This window comes from Cynoglossus semilaevis, chromosome 18 (assembly GCF_000523025.1).
Source record: "Cynoglossus semilaevis isolate Cse_v1.0 chromosome 18, Cse_v1.0, whole genome shotgun sequence".
In the NCBI taxonomy this organism is placed as follows: domain Eukaryota; kingdom Metazoa; phylum Chordata; class Actinopteri; order Pleuronectiformes; family Cynoglossidae; genus Cynoglossus; species Cynoglossus semilaevis.
The window spans coordinates 12,203,433-12,222,460 of NC_024324.1; the positions used below are offsets into that span (position 1 = coordinate 12,203,433).

A 19,028-nucleotide genomic window follows, 5' to 3' on the forward strand; every position below is an offset into this window, starting at 1 on the left:
AAGCTTGTCAATTACTGCATTCAGTTGGTCAAGCTCCTCTTCGTGATTCCTCTTCAGGTGCTCCTGTTCACTCTGCAGACACTCCACCTGAGATTCCAGGTCTTTCAACAGATCATCTTTTCCATCTAATTCCTACGGAGAGAATGTTTCCTTCATTACAGCGTGAAGAGAACTGATTTATGTCTCAAAAGCGACACACGTTTACTAGTAAACATTTGAGTCCCTGTTGTGCTGAAAAAACTTGCACCTTAGGCCTTAGATCATGTCACTTTTCATAGAATTATACTGTAACTTTGCTCTACAGAGACTCAAATGTTTACTTCACATGAACACATCATCAACTCACAACAAAAGACGACTGTGAATTTACTTACCAACTCCATAAAAAAAACACAAAATGATCCAACAAAAAATATAAATGTGAGCCAACAAAATGAATGAAAAAGTAAACCAAATGAAGCACACACACTGATGCACTAACACAAAAATATGCTTATTCGAAATAGAATGAGGGCTCTATTTCGTATATGCATATTGTGTTACCTTGTTACTGGAAGCAGTTTCTGTGTGTCGGAGTTTAGAGATCTGTTCATTAAGAAGTGCTATTTCCCTGTCCTTCTCCTCCATCACCTTCAAAAGTCAAAGAATTTAATGTAATGGCTGTCAACACAGTGTATGAAAAAAGTCTAACTCAAAGCCAGGCCTTTGGATTAATAAGATTAAAAAAAAACATGAGTAAAAAAATATACCCTGCAGTTGCAGGTTTGCCTCATGCATAAAAAAATGAAAGAGCAAATGTATGAAAATAAAAAATGAAATATTAGCTATAAGACATCACTGTTCAATTAATACAGAATATACTGTTGAGAAAATAAAAAGTTTTTATCATTAGGAAATATTAATACAAATAAAAGAATCTGCAAAAATACCCCCAAAATAAACAAATTACACTTTTACCCCTCACTATTTTGATAGGCCAGTATAAATAAACGGTTCTTTGTTTATACAGAAGTTGCCCCCCTCACTTCTGAAAGTTGATGGGGATTTTCTGAGCTATTTGGATTCGCTCATGAAGTCTGTTCTGCTGTGAACTGCTGCCTCAGCTATGTCCTTTACAAGCAGCATTTTTTTTATATCCACATGACCCCAAAGAAGAATGCATTGTTCTGGTTGAAACATTTCGACAAATTACAGGATACAACTGCAGTTACTCAACGATGGTCCCCCAGTATTTAAACTAGCAACACATATTAAAGGGAAAAAGGGGAGTTAAATGCTTTAACAACACTAGACCAAATTATTGCACTGTACATTTTTCTTTAAAATAAAACTGTAACGAATACATGGTCTTTCTGACATTTATATCCAAAGCCTTTAAACAACAGTGGAACTTCTTGTTTAAAGATGCAGTGTTTTGGCAACAGAAGGTGTGTTTACCTGGAGCATGCTGTCCCTGGTCTCTAAGTATTCCTGCGGGCTGCTGATCTCCTTTCTCTGGATCTCCAGCTGCATGTGAAGCTGCTGCACCTCCTCGCTCTTATTCTCCAGCTCCTCTCTGAACTGTTCCAGCTGCTCCTCCAGGTTGCAGATCTGAGGCAACGTGACAAGTGGATCAATGACACGAGTCAATGTTTGGGCTCAAAAATGTCTTTGGGATCGGTACGGCCGAAACTGAACACAAAGCTACCTCTTTTTCTTTCCTCTCCAGAGCTTCTCTCTCCGTCTGTAGCTGGGCTTCCAGCGCGGACTGTCTGCTCTCAGTGATGGATGCATGCTGCTTCTTTTGTTCAGCCTGCAACGAACACAGAAACAGGAACTCATGAGAAAATAAGATGTGCAGTTATCTACAAACAGCAGAGAAGATGTGAAGGAACTGGAATAGATTTTGAGAAGATCTGCACATGCTGCACCTCGTATCCTGCAGCTGGAATTCTTCTGGCACTCTGAGCTAACAGCATGCACTAATGTTGTTGTTCACCCACCACAGCCCTCTGAACTGAACACTGGGGGGCAATCTTGACAGTTAAAAGCCAATGGTGCCTAAGTGCCACCACTAATAACAAACTGCTTTGTTCCCTGAAGTAGACCCACCCACATATTGTTCTGCTTCTCTAGCTCAGTGTCGCTACATTGGTGTGTGCTCCCAAACACACACACCCACAGCCTGCTTTCACACGCTATTTATTCAGCTTGTTCTTTTCTGCTCTAGTCTCAGCACATCGTTCATCTTCCTTTCCCTCTCTCTCACTCGTCCTCCCTCCCTCCCTCCCTCCCTTCCCCTCTCTAACCTTCTCCAGGGACTCAGCGCTGGCCAGCAGGGCCTGCTCCAGCTCACGGATGCGGCTCTCCAGCTTGTCAATCTCCTCGTCGCGCTCCTTCAAATCACGATGCAGCTGCTCGGAGCTGAGCAGCAGCTCACTGCACCAATCCGCCTTCTCCTTCAGCTGGGAGGTCAGCTGATCCACCTGGTAGTGGGAGAGAGAGAGTGTTGAGGGGGGAAGGGGGAGCGGAAAGGAGCGAGAGAGTGGGAGATGGTTTAATGAGATTTTCTTTTCTCTCACACATGCTCAAGACAGCATGGCTGATATATGAACAGCCAGCTGTAAAATCAGCTGATCCACCTGAGAACGGAAGGGTCCGGGTGAGAAGACAGGGGAAGGTGCAAAATGGGGCAAAATATAATCAAATATGGTTTAGGCAACTCCGGTGAGATGGATTAAAAGACGCTCAATAGAATGGGTTCAACAGGAGGAGACTGAGTTGAAGATGAAGGGGGTACAACGTCACGAGTCCGAAATGTCCTTGAATGGTTTATTTTAGCTGCTCCATTAGTCCACAAATTCAGTCTTTAAATAGCTGATGTTATTTATGCCACAATATACTGTATACTTATACGTGTTAGTTCAAAATATTGTCACCAAAATAAATGTCAGACCTTCTTTTGTTTTTATTTAGACCTATGACATGTTAGTAATTAAAATATGTATTTTAAAAACATCTTAAACACTTGTATAACTCTAGCACTGTGTTAAAGACCATCTGATTATAACACAGCACTTTGTCCTTCAGTGTTCAACATCTTGCCTTGGCAGTTATCCCCACTCTTTCTCTCCAAAGTGCTCCAAATGAGTCAAAGCTCTTTAAGTCACAGATTTGACTCAGATTCAGGTCTGGACTCCATGACTGCATATTTAAATGTTTCCTACCAACACCAAGCAGTAATTGTTTGTAACTATGTTTCATTTTGCTCACACTGATTAAAGACTCAGTTCTAGTTAAGTAAAACAGTGTCAAAGCATGATGATGTCACCATCACGCTTCACATTGTGGGCCCTTTGTATGTAGCTGTGCTTGGTAGTTTATATTAACAATCACAGTAGTACTTTATATTTGTTGTTATTAGAATAAATGTAAAAAAAGGGGAAATAAGAGATGATCAAGGTAATCCTATCAACCCCATATATTTTTGTTTATCTCTGTTTTTGAGATGTTGAGTATTATTTGAAATATTTACCGCAAAGACAGAGTGAAAAAAGGGTGATTTAAAGTTCAGGCACATCAGAGAAAGACAGAAAATATACAATGGAAGACACAAACAGCAAAATGGAAAAAGGAAGTCATGTCGGGCAGAGACGAGAGCGAGAAGGTTGACGTTCGCTACAGGTCCGGGCAAGGGGATTCAAAAGGCTCTAATTGCTCTCAGGGGGGACTTTATTCTACATAGAGCTAGAAGCAATACCTTAAAGGTTACTCCATCCACCTGCAATAGTCACCGGAGAGAAAAGGGATGAGCATTAGGGATTAAAGGATGGAGAGGTCGAGGGTAAACGGGAAGGAAAAAGCACTTAGTGATAAAAAAGTGGAATCAGAGTCTGGGAATAAAGACGCTCTATGTTATTTATTCATTAAGAGTGTTAGTTTTCATTCAAACACACTGGAATGTAGTAGAACAACCTTAAACTGTAGCATTAGCAAAAGGTGTAATAAATATTTCAGCAATTATAATCTGTCTTGTTGGAAGCAGAGTGATGTTTTAAAATCAGTGAGTGTCAGGGTTATTTTTTCCTCTCAGTGAATGTGATTTTGTAAACTAAATCACAGATTGACTTTGAAAGGTTTATTATTTATTGTGTTTTATGTTCAGTGATTCATATGCTTTGACATATTTAAGCTGCTGTTCTGCAGAACTTGGAAAATATATATTGAGGACATCAGTTTCCCATCTCTGTATATAAGAGAGATTTGGGAAATCCTCCAAAAACAAACCTCAGATCCGTGTCTTTCTTGTTTAATACTCGTTGTGTTTGTTGTTGTTTCTGAGACGGTAGTAATTCTATCAGCCGTGTTGTGTGGCTCTGAGGCCAGTGTTGTAGCTACAACAATGACGTACCTAAAAAATGAGCATCTCTATTATTACCGCGTCCTCTCCCGTTACCTCTTGGTTTCTTTGCTCCGAGCCAGTCTGAACCTTCTGTGGATTCTTCAGCTGCTTCTCCAGTTTCTGGATCTCCTGCTGGAAAAAGTCCCTCTCATGTTCCCGATCCACAGCTTGTTCCTGAAACACCAAGTGACAAAAACAGGAATGTTTGTCAAAATAAGAGACAGACAACAGCATTTGCCTCACAACTATTTGTTCACTTACATCAAGGAACTTCCTGTTTTTGTCCAGCTGTTTCTCCAGAGCCTGGATCTGCTGCTGCAGGTCTCCGTTCTCCGTCCTCCGAGCCTGCTCCAGCTCGATCACCCTGTTGACCTGCTCCTCCAGCTCCGCCTCCAGCAGCTTCACCTGCTTCAGGAGGTCAGAGTTCTCCTTTTCTGCCTGGCGCTGGACCTCCACCTTCTCTTTCATTAGCTTCTCTGTCTCCTCCAACAGGTCTAAAGGACACGGTTAATGATGGAGAAGTTAGAATCCACTATTTTACTCTCTCACTGACTGTATTTTATCCATTCCTGTGAGGAGCATGATTCTGAGATGGAGCTGAAGAGTCTGAGGTCTGTGAGACTTCTGATTGGATTACAACAGGACTAGTATTAAGATATTTATATGGATAAAAACATCTACCTTTTCTTGTTTTCCAAATACACTGCATCAGAACGACTGTGTAACCTCAGACTCTCCTCACATCTCAGTCAGATCCCCAACATAACACCATGTAACCAAAAATCCTCCCATCACTCATCGCGGTGCCTCTGTACCCTCTTGCCATCACCAGTGAACACCTGCTGTTGCTGCGCCCGGAATCAAACCCCAATGGATTAGTGCAAAAGAGTGCATATGACCCAGAGATCAGACACATGGACAGTCCAAAGACATTCCCAGAATCCATGCCCAAAAAGCATTTTACAGGCAGGTGAGAGGGGAATCCTAAAAAAAAGCCAATCATCTCACAAAGAAGAAGAAGATCCGACATAAACATAATCATCTCACAAAGAAGAAGAAGATCCTAACCCATAAACATAAAACCACTGAAATGATTGTGTGAAAATGGTCGATAATTAGGATATATAAATATATATAATAAACCAAATTTCCAGAAAAGTTGACACACTTTCATATGTGATACAGCCCAAACTTGGGCTGCCACGCCACCTACAGGGCCACAGCTGAGGTTATCGACTGAGACACCAGAGATTTGTTACCTATGAGAAGCTCAGTACAGTATTCATAAAAATCTCTAATATACAGAGAAGAAAAGAGGAGAGAATTATGGTGAAAATTTAAAGATGAATATTGTGCTGACCCCTGCCCCCCTTTATTTTTTAAGTTTTTTAAATTATCATTATTATTATCACAAAACAAATCCTTGGACCTTCTACCTGCTACAATAAATTTAGGTGAGAATCCAAACTACATGTTTTATTGATCTACGTTTTAGAAAGCATACGTTTCTGGAAATGAGGTTTACAAATGTCTTAAGATATTTTTTTTTATCATGCTAAAATGAGAGCCAACACTAAACCAAGACATTTTAAAAAAGACAAACCAGGACAAAAATAAAGAAATCAAGAGATCAAGATGGAAAAGCCAAAGCAGAAGTAAGTAACTGGGTGTTAAAGCCCAAAGCAAGCAAGTGCCAAGCTGGTCTGGTGTGAGTTGCTGGATTAGGGATTAGCATAAAATCTGTCGATTTGCTACAGTAAAAAAAAAAAAAAAGCATAACGACGTGAGCGAGCCATGCTCAAAGTGGACACACCTGCTTCAGGTGCTGCAACCATTGCAGCTTCAACTAGGCCTACAGGGGAATAAGAGAGCACAGGAGTTTAACATGCTTTGTTTTGGTGATAAACAGGAACATTCTTAGAAACAGGAGAGTGAAAGGTGAAGAGAGAGACAACGGAGCTGTTCTCTCCGTCTCTCAGTGACAGAAGAAGGCTACAGAAATGACGCTGTGGACGGACGAGGTGACACAACTAAAATCCTCTCTGGTTCAGATCGTCAATAACAAAATACTCACCACTTTATCAGTGAATGAAACACTGCAGCATCTTCCTGACAATACAGGGGTTTAAACCTTTATCATTAGTTGAAATAGATTTTAAACCTCACACCCCTGGATAAACAGTGATGAAAATATGATGTTTTTCCATTCTACTCTCTACTCTTTATATCTGTCACTGATTCCTGCCAAATAAACATTTTGTATGTGGTAAGCATATTTTTATTGCTACTCTACCAGCAACAATTGCAAAAGAAAATTCCTAAATTCACTGTTAGATTAATTGAAATTAATCAGCAGACAATGATAAAAACAAAAACTCAGCTTTGTAAGTCACAGATAAAAACTGGATAAGTATTTTAAAGCCTTCATTTTGTAAATAACAAGCATATGAGGCTGGTTTGGTTTAGAACACGTAGAGCTTTAGGTTTATACAAACAACACTACGCTTTAGTTATAGAGATGATGTTTGCTCTTGAACTTCTACGACCTACAAGGCAAGCAAGAAACCTGCAGCTTAAGTTCAGAATGTGATATTTACTCTAATGATTATGAGAATAATGACAGCGAAACAACGCTGGTGTTTATTTCATCTTCTATGAGATGAGATCTGAAATACGTACGAAGCTCTCGGGACCCGGCATGCTCCCTCATAGCGTCCTGTTGCCGTGACAGCAGCTCTCGCTCCTCTTGCATCTGAAGCCTGTCCTGCTCCAATTCCTGAAGTCGACTACTTGTAACCTGCAGGAGCATGAAACATGGTCCATGTAGTTATGCTTTACAAATAGGGCTGGTGTGTTTCATGCTACTCCTCCTCATTAGTTTCATCAGACAAACTACATGGAATCAGTCACGTGGGATAAATAATGTAATAATAATTAGAAGATTCGTCATGTTTTTATTTTTAACCAACAGTAAAAAAAGATCAATAAATTGCTTGTTTTATTAATAACCAAAGACGACTTCTTGATTTTTATTAATAACCAAAGACGACTTCTTCATGCTCAGATGAAAACAGTCCGGTGCTGATGGTTTTTTCACCACTAGATGTTGCCAAATCTTAGCAACTGTACCTTTAAATGTTAGTCATCACTTTGACATGCCAGAAGCAAAACTCTAACCTCGACTTCTAAACTGGCCAAGTCACGTTCAGTCTTGATGTAGGCTAGTTTTTTTTTTGTATCCTCAGCTCACCTGAAGCTCCTGCTCGAGACTCATCTGAAGCTCTTCCTTCTGACGTAACTGCTCCTCCAACGCAGCCCGTTCGCCCGTGTAGCCATCAATTAAACCTGCAGGCGGACAAAGTGAGAGAGGAGGAGCCTATCAATCACAGGAGAAAAAGTTGTGCCAAGCTTGTTGTCAGGCTCCGGTGGCCAACATATTTAAAAGGCAGCCATCCAGATGGATGAGCGCCTCACAGCGGGAGACCAGATCCAAGGATACGGACGACACAATAATGCAAACAAAAAAAAAAATTCAAAAACAGTGCATTCAAATGGAGACATAAATGCAAGTGAGCAGGTCTGACCTATTTCGCTCGACATGAAAGTGCAAGAATGAGCAGTGAGCACAATGTAGAGCTCTTTGATTACTGTACGGCTCTGTCACAGGTCAGCAAGCATTACGCAGCAGGAGGACGGCATTATGCTCATAGATACAGAAGAGGAGGTACACACACGAACATACTCGTTTGCTCATTTATTTACAGCTATTTTGGTGAAGAATCAGGACAGTTATGACGTCAGGTCGGTACAGTTTCTGTCCTTCTTTGTGCCTGCAGGTTCGCAGCCTGTGTGATACCTTCTGTATGTTCAAAAACTAAAAGTAAATGTCACCTGTGTTGTTAGAAGATCCAAGCTCTGTGTGTGTATGTGTAAAGTTTGCCTAAGGAGTAAACCCTCCCATCATGCACAGCTGTGCACCACACATGATTAGAAGGTAAATAAAACACTGTCCAAAAACACAGGTCAACCATGCATTAACTCTGAGAACGACAAAATGTATCATAGAAATTTAAAGGTCCACCACCAGTAATAATCAATGTGTAATGTTGCTGCCTCTTACTTGTATTTTCTCATCTCTTTCTACCTGTTTCATTCAGTAGAAATTCTGTTTGTAACCGGCAGTTCAATGAGTGACGGCTGTCAGTAAAAAACATCAAAAAGAATTGGAGGGAGTGCAGGGTCAGCTCAGGAGAGAATAACTTCTGTTCCCAAAATCCCCATCATGTCTTTCTGGTTTCACTGATATACAATGTTCCATCACTGGAAAGAAGATCTGTCGAAGATGTGGAGCCAGTCATTTAAAACCAGTTTGAAGGAACCACACCCTCAGCCTTTACCTGCGTGCATCCTTCACACAATAGACGAATTACTCCTCTTTTATATTTGCCAAAGCAAATGTCCGAGGACACGCTTCAGACACACCCACAAATATATGACACATGCAGCACCCAGATATGAACAGCTGCTCTGTGACTAAAGTGAATACAAAGTTGTATATGGCTGGCTTTAAATTGTAATGAGTTAACAGTAATAACTTACTTAACAACTTACTCAACTAACCAACTTAAAATGTGTGAAACCTGATATTGTAAGTGGTATTATTAGAAAATGATTAGTGAGTTAATTTAAAAAGAAATCCACATATAAAGTTACTTTAGTCTCTCTCTATTCTCAGCTTTATTCTCCAGAATGTTTTCCTATGGTGTCCTGTGATATTTTACTCATAAAATTAACAAATATTTGCTGTACTTCAGCACCTCACTAGGACGACAAACTGAATTACAGGATCCTTCTCATTTCAAAGACCTAAAATGATAACAAAAGCCATAAACTCACCCTTGTACCATGTCGGAAACCCAGATAGCAGTGTGCTGAGGTCCTAACTCGACAAGAGTACAGTTTGGAGAAAGTAACTGTGGTTGTGATAGTCGACACTCGTGGACCAGCTGTCCCTGACATTGATGATAAACCCAATCAGCTGCAGCCCTCTGACCTCAAAATCACCATCAACTAATGGGTTTTTTCCATGAGGCTCTCCTTTGTTCAACACAACTTATTTTTCAACCTGAATCCTAGTTATTTAGTAAGAATTCTGGCAGACAGAACCAAATATTAAAACACAAACAAGATGCACTGAACAAATACTATTCACCATGTGTTGTCTTCTCACCACAGATGGTCTCACACTCCTTTACTCAAACAGCTGACCCCCCCCATCTCCCCTCCCCACTCTCAGTAACACCCCCATTCTTTCAAACACATGCACACAAGCATTTTCACTTTAGCTCCTTATGCTTTAACTAACAGTAACCAACAGAGAAGCTGGGAGTGAAAACACTGTTTTTGTATGAAAAAAATCTTTGGATGAAAATGTTTTCAAAGATGACACAGACTATAACAGCCAAAGATATAAATACATAAATACAAGAACAATCACCTTCAGCGCGGTGGAGCTCCAACGCCAGATCTTCTCGGGCTCGGGCCTCCTCTGTCAATCGCTCCTGCAGCTCCTCCTGCTTCTGCAGCAGCTCATTGATCTCCTGGTTGTGGCGGAAGGACTCTCTCATTAGCTCAGTCTGTGTCAGCCGGGCATGTTCAAGCTAGGCAAAAAGGAGAGAAACATATTTTTTAATTAAATATTCTTAACAAATTCAATTTCTAATAGTTGGAAAATAAATCTCATCTCATAATTGCAGCACTTAGATTTACCGTTGCGTGAGAAAAGATATTATCATAATTTTTATATGGCTTTTAAAAAAAGTAATTGGACACTTCATGGAACACAGCCATAAGTCAGAGGTGAAATGGTGATTGGAAAGAATAAGTTACCTTAATTAAACTGATGTTGAAACCACAGTCTATGAAATAGAATCTCTGAATTCACAAGCCCAGTCAATCAATCACCCAAGATCAGAAACTTGTAGGTACAATTCTAAGATGTTTCCCACAACACTGTTGTGTGAAAGTGGCAAAGTTTGAGGTAAACAGCATTAAAGCATGAATCCATCAACCATTCTATCAACAGTGTGGGCTGGTGAAGGCAAAGAGCATTTTCTTGGCGCATTTGAGCCACTTAGTAATAATTGACCAATGTTTATTTTCACGGCCATGTTTTTATGATCAGAGAGCAGTCTACTTGTGCTGGCTACTTCCAACAACACCATCCAGAGACCATGTCACAAAGGTCAAATCATCTCAAACTTTTCTCTTCACCACAATCATGAGTTTAATATGTTTAACATGTACTTTCTATGACCTGGTCTTAAACCATTAGAGAAATTTGTATTTGGCAGGACATGAATACGCAACTGCAGAGACTGAGGTTTGCTACATTACCCCATCATAACAATGATGACCCAAATTACTGAGTAATGGTTCCCAGATGCTGATTTTAATGCTACAGTTCTGATGCCTGAGTAATAATTATTCAGAGAGCTTATGAGAGGAGTATTTTCCCTTCATAGTTGTGCCATCTACCTCATTTGAATTTACAACATGTATTTGTCAATATTACTTGTATTTTCCTTAAAGAAATGACAGTGGCATGAAAGTCAGAGCATTACATGTATTACAGTCAGGTGACTGACGATAGCCTTTCCTGCAATAAAGTCATCATGATGTCATAACAGTCCAGCTTGTTCACACTCATCTCATATTTACCCTCTATAGAGTTCATATCTCCCTGAGCAAAGGTCTCATTGTCAGCTCACAGTGAACAGAATGACTTCAGTCTAAACCCTGCCACATATGTAATAACACGGTCTTTCACCTACTGATTCAAAAGCAGCTCAGAGGAGTTGCCCTTTTGTGCGGTTGCTTGGAATGACAACCAGTTACATGCATGTGCAGACCTGAGCTACATGTTATTTTCCCATAAGATATTAATCGGCACTTGGCTCTAAACCTGGTAATTAATCAAGAAGTTTGATAATTGCACACAAATCCATTTTTAAGATTCCAAGAGCTGAGAGTTTTTGGGCTGAAGGTGTACATCAACTTACTGTATAAGGAGGAGTGGGCAGGGAGATTTTAGAGACAACCTTAAGAAGATGACCGTTCATCTTGTGATTGACATGCGAGATCTGCGTCTGGACCACGATGGCGTTTTTCTCGTTCAAAGTGCTGCTGAGTGGGAAAGGTCGAGGCAGGGGTACGCGGGACTCCACCTCGTACACATCCTTGTCCTCCCCGTCCATCCATGAGCTATTTTGCATGCTGGAGTTCCGGTAGGAACGGTATGAATCCATAGTGAAAGATGGAAGAACAGGAGGAGAACCTCCAGTTGTGTTTCAAGTCCAAACTTTTTGTCAGGGTCATCAAAGACGCCTCAATTTGCCACGATCCCTCAGCATTAGCTGAGCAAACGGAATCAAGAATGAAGTCCAGTGGGGTTTGAAGCGGTGGTAAGAGAATGGTGTGGATAGCTCCAGGCAACAGTTTCTATGTTTGCCCCACACTAGAAGAGTAAACAACATTTGGAAAGGGAGACGTTCACGTCATCTTAATCACATGCCGCTTCCTTGAGGTAGAACAGGTTCTGGGTAAATATTGAGACAGAAAATCCTCCGACATATATGACTTTTACCAGTCTCACCAGGTGTCATCTTGGACTGCAGGTGGATGCCAGAGCTGGGTCCAGCAGCTCAAAGGGAGATCCAGAATTTGACTTTAAAAGGTATGTAAATCCAAAAGCGTGCATTTCTTCACTTTGTGTTAAAAAAAATTGCTCTCTTGTCATTTCTGACCTTCTTTCTTCAGGGTAAAAGCATATCTGTATTGCTCACACCCCCACGCCGGCTACAACTCTCATTTTCTCTTTCTCTGTTACTCTCCGTCGTCTCTTTTCTCTCTCTCTCGCTCTCTCTCTCTCTCTCTGGAGATTCTTCAACAATACTATGTCGACGTAGCAACCCAGACCTGTGGGGAAGCCTCCCAGAGGCCCCTTTTAATTGTCTAGTCAAAGCAGCAGCCGGTGCAGGGTGAAATGACAACGTGGAGAAAGCCGGTGCAGGGTGAAATGACAACGTGGAGATAAAACTTGCTCACTCTTCCAGTCCTACTTCCTTGAAACTGTCATTCCTTTTCTGCACATGCTCCAACTGTAATTCTATTCACTGATGACGAATAATGCTCCTGTCAGACGAGGTTTACTCACCCCGTATACTCTCACTCTGCTACACTTACTCTCACTTTTCGGGTCCACAGGTTCTTTAGTTTCACAGAATAAATTCCAGGACAATTTTCACCACTTGAGGATTTTTCTCTTACTTCCTGCCTTCGTCACACACAGCAGGATACTGCCGAGCAAAGTGGGAGGGGAGCAGGCGTGGCCACAGTCTTGACGGCCAGCAGGTAGATTTGCTATTAGATCTTTAAACACACAATACACGCAGACAGTATGAACCAACGACAACACCCTGTCATCCCACAAAAAGCTGCTGAACTGGATTCTCTCCCTACAAAAAACCAACTCTCTTTCTCTTCTCTGGTCCCACCTACCGTGTCTGTTAGACATGTCAACCAACCATTTCTACTCCGTCTCACCAGCGACTCACACCTTACACCCAACAAATCATTTACAGCAGCAGACACTAGACATTCCTGACCGACTCCTTTCATCAATCTCTGTTCCTGACGCTGCTACACAGGCTGGACATAATGATCCAGCAACTGCGCCGAAAGATTCATGTGAACTGGATCGATAACGGCCGAAGAAACCATTAGACCTTTGGTTGATAACAACTTTATTGTGTTGTTAATTGTTTCTACTTGAAAGAGATATAAGCTGTACTGCAAGTTACCACAGAGGGTGTTTACTGTGGCCAAAAATAGCAGTTTTTTAAAATTAATTTAAATATCCTTACTATGTGTTTTTATTGCTGTAAAAATATTTTTTAAACTAAACTATTTGTAGTTTGACATCTTTAGCTCATGAGCTCAGTGCACTAGTATGGTATTATTTTTCAATTAATCTATTCATACACTTTGTTCAAAACATTTCTTATTAGGGAATATGTGATATATTTAACTTTCAAGACCAGAGATTGGTCTCTAAAGAAAAGGCTATTCAAATAATGTTGACAAAACCTCCTATCTGCGTCATGGAAACTTAAATAATTGTAAAAGGAGGACTCAGTGGAGCTGGAGAGAAGTATATTTCTTATACATATTTAAAAACATATATTATATTCTTTAACCCACATACACAACAGCATCATCACTCGGCCTTGAGGTTTCTTCAACGCTATTTTTAGATCACCAAGATAAAATGCATTTAAGCGTAAATGGAGTGTGGATATCAGCCAATGGGAAGACGTGGCATGCAGTCAGTGAGAGTAACACATTCAATGGCCTACTTAAACCGGTCTAGTCCTTCTTTCACTGTGGGCTGACATTGGAAACAGTAGGCACGTTACACAGAGGGGGAGGGATGGACACACTCTGCCCTGCTTGATTATGATAGGCTGGTCAATCACACAAAAGCTGAGCGTAAACACAGCTCGTAACCAGAGGCAACGACTGAAAATGAGGCAGTGCTTTTGTGTGCGTGAATTCTACACAGGCCCAACGTAACTGCAATCCACATTCTGCAGCCTCAGTCATTTAAACGTCCACGAACAGGAGCCAGGGCAGAAGTGTGGAGAGTGGGGTCATTTAGATACACTGGTCCAAAGGAATCTGTGTTTATTGGTAACTTATATGTGGAAACACATACACATTGTCTAACACCTTCTGTAACCACCCTGTGGTAAATGGCATTTAAAGTGTGGTGCATCACAAGTTTAGTTTAGTTTACTAAATGTTGAATATTTCAAGTAATTTTCTTAATTAATAAAAGTTGTAACTGGAAAGTTTATATGTAAAAAAATGTTTTTTCCCCTCCAATAGTAACTGGAAAGTTTATATGTAAAAAAAATGTTTTATTATTAAGTAAAATGTAGTTATTTGTGTGTTTTGTAACATGCAGCCCAACTACCTGCAATTAAACTGAAAATAATGACATAAGATTGTTTTTATTTATTTAGTTTGATGAGGTCAGAAGAAAGTTTCAAACTTCTGGGAAAGTTGTATAATTAGCCATTTACCTTTTTCTTTTTTTTTATATATATAGTCTTTATTGTCATTGTACCACGGGAAAACAACGAAATTGAACCTCTGTTTTTAACCCATCACCAAAGTGAACAGTGGACAGATTTAGCCCCCGGGGAGCAGTGTGTGGGGACGGTGCCATGCTCAGAGGTAACTTCGCAGCTGGGGGACTCACACCTTCTGGAGCCAAGTCCACTTCCTTAACCACTAAGCCACCACTGCCTGACTATCACTACTTAAATGTAGTGATAGTGATAGTGAGTGAGAACAGTCTTGGAGAACACTGTTCTAAAGGGTATAGCTCAGAACACTATATCTAGGGACTACCTGGTTGGTGGTGTCATTGATGGCCATCAACATCCTCTCCAGAGCCGACTGCAGCCGTCCACCGATGCCCATTAGAAACTCTTCATTCTCCAACTGTGTCTCTGCTCCGAGCAGCAGGCTCTCCACCATCTGTTGGGACGCCTTCAAACCCTTATCTGTCTCCGTCTCCCTAGACCACGGGCTTAGGTCTTCTGCACCGATCTTGGTGCTCTGTGAACCTTCGGCAGTGTGGCCTTAAGGAACCAAAGAAACAGGTAAGTAAGACTTCATCACACACACACACAGGCCTGGTATCTGTTCATTGAGGATATATATTTAGACCTGTTGGTCAAATACTATATGGTTTATAGATACTATACCTGTTATTTATATGAAATGTACAGCCCCCAAACGCCACATCACTTTACTTTGTGTTTTTGCATTAACAACACAGTCGTATCACCACATCATTTGAAAGTTATTTACATTTTAAAACATGCAGAGATAAAGGTGCTGCCTTCACTGTTCACACAGAGCCTCATTCAGGTACAGTATATGCATTGACCAGAAGTGACTGTAATTTAAATAGAAATTAGATAACCCTCACTGCGAGAGACTTGAAATGACTGTAGCATGAGTAAAGGTAAAAGGCCAAAAAGATAAAAAGCAAATGCTTTATCTCTACGCTGCATACAGAATTCAAATCTAAACAGAAGAGCGGAGGTGACAGACAGGAACACGATAAAGTAATATTGTTTCTTATTTTTAACTCTGATCAGAACTGATTCCTTTCACAGGAACACTGTGAACGCAGCAAAATCGGAGGCGAAAATATGTAAAAATGTCAATAGTGAAAGTTTTAGTTTACACTGGACACTCACTATCCTCAGGTTGTTAGAATTTCAGACCCTGTTTGATTAATTCAGATTCAGTTAATGTTTTTCAGATGTATTTCATCCCTGGGACTATGGAATAATTCAAATATAGTTAAAATCTATGTCCTTTTTTGACACTCACCTGCTGCACTTGCTCTGAAGGTCTGTGTGTTAACTGTCTGCAAGGTCGCTGTCTGTGAGGTGACTTGAGGCTCGTCAACCTGCTGCTGTTCCACGGACGCATCAGACAGGTTTTGCATGTGGAGACCGATCGTTTCTTCTGCCGCCGCCGTCGTCTTCAGGACATCCACCAACACCTGACTCAGTTTCTCATTGGCTTTGCGCAGCAGGTCCCTGAAAATTAGAGTAGACAGTTTACCAAAAGATCTTTAGGAAGTTCTACGATAATCTTGCGATAAATCTAGCTTTAAGGAATATTAATTTAACCAGGTTCATGATGGTGAATAAAAATATCCTTCACAGCCATCATTCAAATAAAAGTAGAGTGGGAGAAGAATTTGAATGCAGTACTACCTTTCAACATCCGAAGGAGAGGATTCTGTTATATCCTGTGACGGCGATGATAATGTCTGTGCATACGACTCCTTTATTCCCAGCCCTCCTGGATCTTCCTCCTCCTCAACCTCTCCCTCATCGTGTGTTTGCTTCTTTAAGGTCTGAACAGGCAGCAGAGAGAAGACAGACAGCAGCCCCGTCATTGCAAAGCTACAGCCACACAGGCAGACTTCAGAGAGTTGTGTGAATGTGTGACCAGAAGTTTTGACCAAATTCAAATTAGACTCACTGGTCTGTTTTACAAGCACACAAACACTAAGACACACTTTTCAACCTCTTTACAGCTGAGAGAAACACTACCATCTTTGTGCTGCTATGGCAACAGGTGCATCTGAGGTAAATGAAAAATAGCACCATCTCCTGGAAGCTCAGTGTAAATTAAAAACATTAAACTGCTGTGTGGTGGAAACTGGACTCTAACACAAAAGTGTAAAAACACTTTTAACACATTTCTTACATGTCAGAAATACTGAATTATGATATTATGTTATTTGATATGTATTAAGTGATTATTTTGTCTCACATGTCTTGCTTTTTGGCACAATAATACAAAATACTAATACATTTAAAATACTTCTTTTAACAAGTGGAAATGAAGTTGATAGGTAGACATAAAGTTATATATTCCTAAACAAATCATCTAAGAATTTCCCTTTTAACAGGGCTGGAAAAACTCTTTTATTACAAAAGTGTTGGGATAAAATGAATAATTAAAATAAATAATAAATAAAGTACAGTGTTTCAATTTAATGATTATATTTCTGTTCATTTAAAGTACATGGCTGTTGAAACACAGCCTTAATAAGGTCAGTCTAGGAAACTGTACTATAAAAAGGTGAGCATTTATAAAATCACACTCATTCATTATTAACGTAAATGAATTCTCTCATGTAAAAAATATAATTCATTTTTTGACATCTTACATGACTCCAGACCTTCTCTGCTGCTCCTGCAGCTCTCTGCAGCTCCTCCTTTAACCTCTGAATCTCAGCATTCCTCTCCTCCAGCTCCTTCTCCATTTTCTCCCTCTCCATCTCCTCGAGCCAGGCGCCAGGACTGAAGGAATCCCTGGGAGTTTGCTCCTCACTCTCCTGCTCCTCCATCTCCTCCTCACATGACTGCGTCTGCATGGAGGTGCTGGCCTGGCAGGCGTGCTTGTTGATGCGAGCCATTTCAGTCTGCTGCGCAAACTCCACTGATATTTGAACGATGGCCTGACAGAAAAGAAAGGCACAGGTGGAAATTAAGAAATTAAGTAATGAAGTCCTTCAGCAAATATTAATTATACCAATTGTTTTTTTATACAGAGCAGATGATTTTAACAAAAAAGCATTATGTAGCATTAAATGATGTAAGCATTAGAATATGACCAATGTACTGAACCATAGCAGTAACTAATGACACATTTAACTGCATATTTCCCTAAAACTGAACTAAGTCAAGTATACGTCATGTTTATCCTGGAGATATAATTGTGATATAAAGCAGAAGAAAGATAAACAAAGTTATATAAATTTTTTAATCTATATCAGGAACTAAAATCATATCAGGAAATTGATTGTGATACAGATGGTTAAGGACTTAAGATAAGATAAAATGGTTGGTTAGGAATTCCAAAGGAGGTGTGTTTGGAAATGTGCTGAGACATAATATAATGACTGACGGCTGTCTGTGATTGAACCTGTGCTGAGACATAATATAATGACTGACTGTCTGTGATTGAACTGTCATAAAAGAGAGTCTTAAAGGATCTGTCAAGATGTCACAAAATAAAAAAACACACATACACACACAGTAGATATCCAATAATTCCCCCATCCCCTAATAAACAATCAATACATTAGTACACACTCAAGGAAAGTAAAAAGTTTTCATTTCACCAAAGCATCTCAAGCTTTAAATATGTGAACGTCCAGCATATTTGTTTATAAAAATGTTTATTCCATATTGAATGTTATAAAATGTAAACATATTCTATAAGCTTTTATTAACAGGGAAATAAAAACAGAAATCCTCAACTACACTTATTAGTGAGTGGACACTGACGATGACAACAATAAATAAAACAACAATTATGTCATTACTGTGTCATTTACTATTCAGTCTGGCCTCAAATGTCTGTTGATATTGTCTGTTCCTAACATTGTGACCAACAATGATGTGAATCACAAGTAAAATGTAAAATCACCTACTTTGGCAACTTCCTCCTCCACTCTCTCCCAGTAACGCTTCTCCTCCAGAACGTCCTCCTCAGCAGCTCGGCACTCCTCTGAATCTAGTCCCTGCTCTTTTTCTCCTCGTCTTTCCTGGCGCTCCTCTCTTCTTCTCTCCTCCTGCTCCCTTTCCTCCCTTAGCCTCCTCAACTCCACGCTGTGCTGCTCTTTAAGAGTTGCCACCTCTTGGACATACTTGTTGTAGAGCGCCTTCCTGAGCGTCTGCAGCTGCACACTCAGACCTGGCGACGTAAGGGACCAGCCCAACACAACATCTCCCCCCGACAACTCCTCCTCACTCAGGTCCTGTGATGAGGAGACAGGATAGGATCAGAAAACAACTGAGACTTGTGTTCCTAAGCAAAGGTGATGTCACGATAAAGTTATAAATATAAAAATGTTCCACCAACAATCGAGTCTTTTCTGGAAAACTCACCACTGATAAATACATGATTTTGTTCACCCTGCTCCTCTAGGGAAGTCTTAGTGACAGACAACTGTTTGGCCCTTTAAATACAGGATCATTTT

The 19,028-nt window shown here is 40.3% G+C and overlaps 1 protein-coding gene across 6 annotated transcripts in view; it reads right to left on the minus strand.

Moving 5' to 3' along the window:
- The window catches only part of akap9 (A kinase (PRKA) anchor protein 9), a 54,046-nt gene that overhangs the window by 14,498 nt on the left and 20,520 nt on the right, over positions 1-19,028 (minus strand). For 3 of the 6 annotated variants that reach the window (XM_025064885.1, XM_025064882.1, XM_025064887.1), the window contains 16 exons: positions 18,480-18,806; positions 17,211-17,501; positions 16,246-16,388; positions 15,854-16,065; positions 14,858-15,090; positions 9,879-10,041; positions 7,632-7,726; positions 7,061-7,178; positions 6,195-6,233; positions 4,643-4,875; positions 4,436-4,555; positions 2,289-2,465; positions 1,688-1,792; positions 1,438-1,590; positions 544-630; positions 2-132 (listed from right to left, as the gene is read on the minus strand). In XM_025064885.1, coding sequence (XP_024920653.1) covers positions 2-132; positions 544-630; positions 1,438-1,590; positions 1,688-1,792; positions 2,289-2,465; positions 4,436-4,555; positions 4,643-4,875; positions 6,195-6,233; positions 7,061-7,178; positions 7,632-7,726; positions 9,879-10,041; positions 14,858-15,090; positions 15,854-16,065; positions 16,246-16,388; positions 17,211-17,501; positions 18,480-18,806 — 2,627 coding nt within the window. The remainder of the gene's footprint in view (position 1; positions 133-543; positions 631-1,437; positions 1,591-1,687; positions 1,793-2,288; positions 2,466-4,435; positions 4,556-4,642; positions 4,876-6,194; positions 6,234-7,060; positions 7,179-7,631; positions 7,727-9,878; positions 10,042-14,857; positions 15,091-15,853; positions 16,066-16,245; positions 16,389-17,210; positions 17,502-18,479; positions 18,807-19,028) is intronic. The other 3 variants (XM_025064883.1, XM_025064884.1, XM_025064886.1) reach the window with 3 other exon arrangements.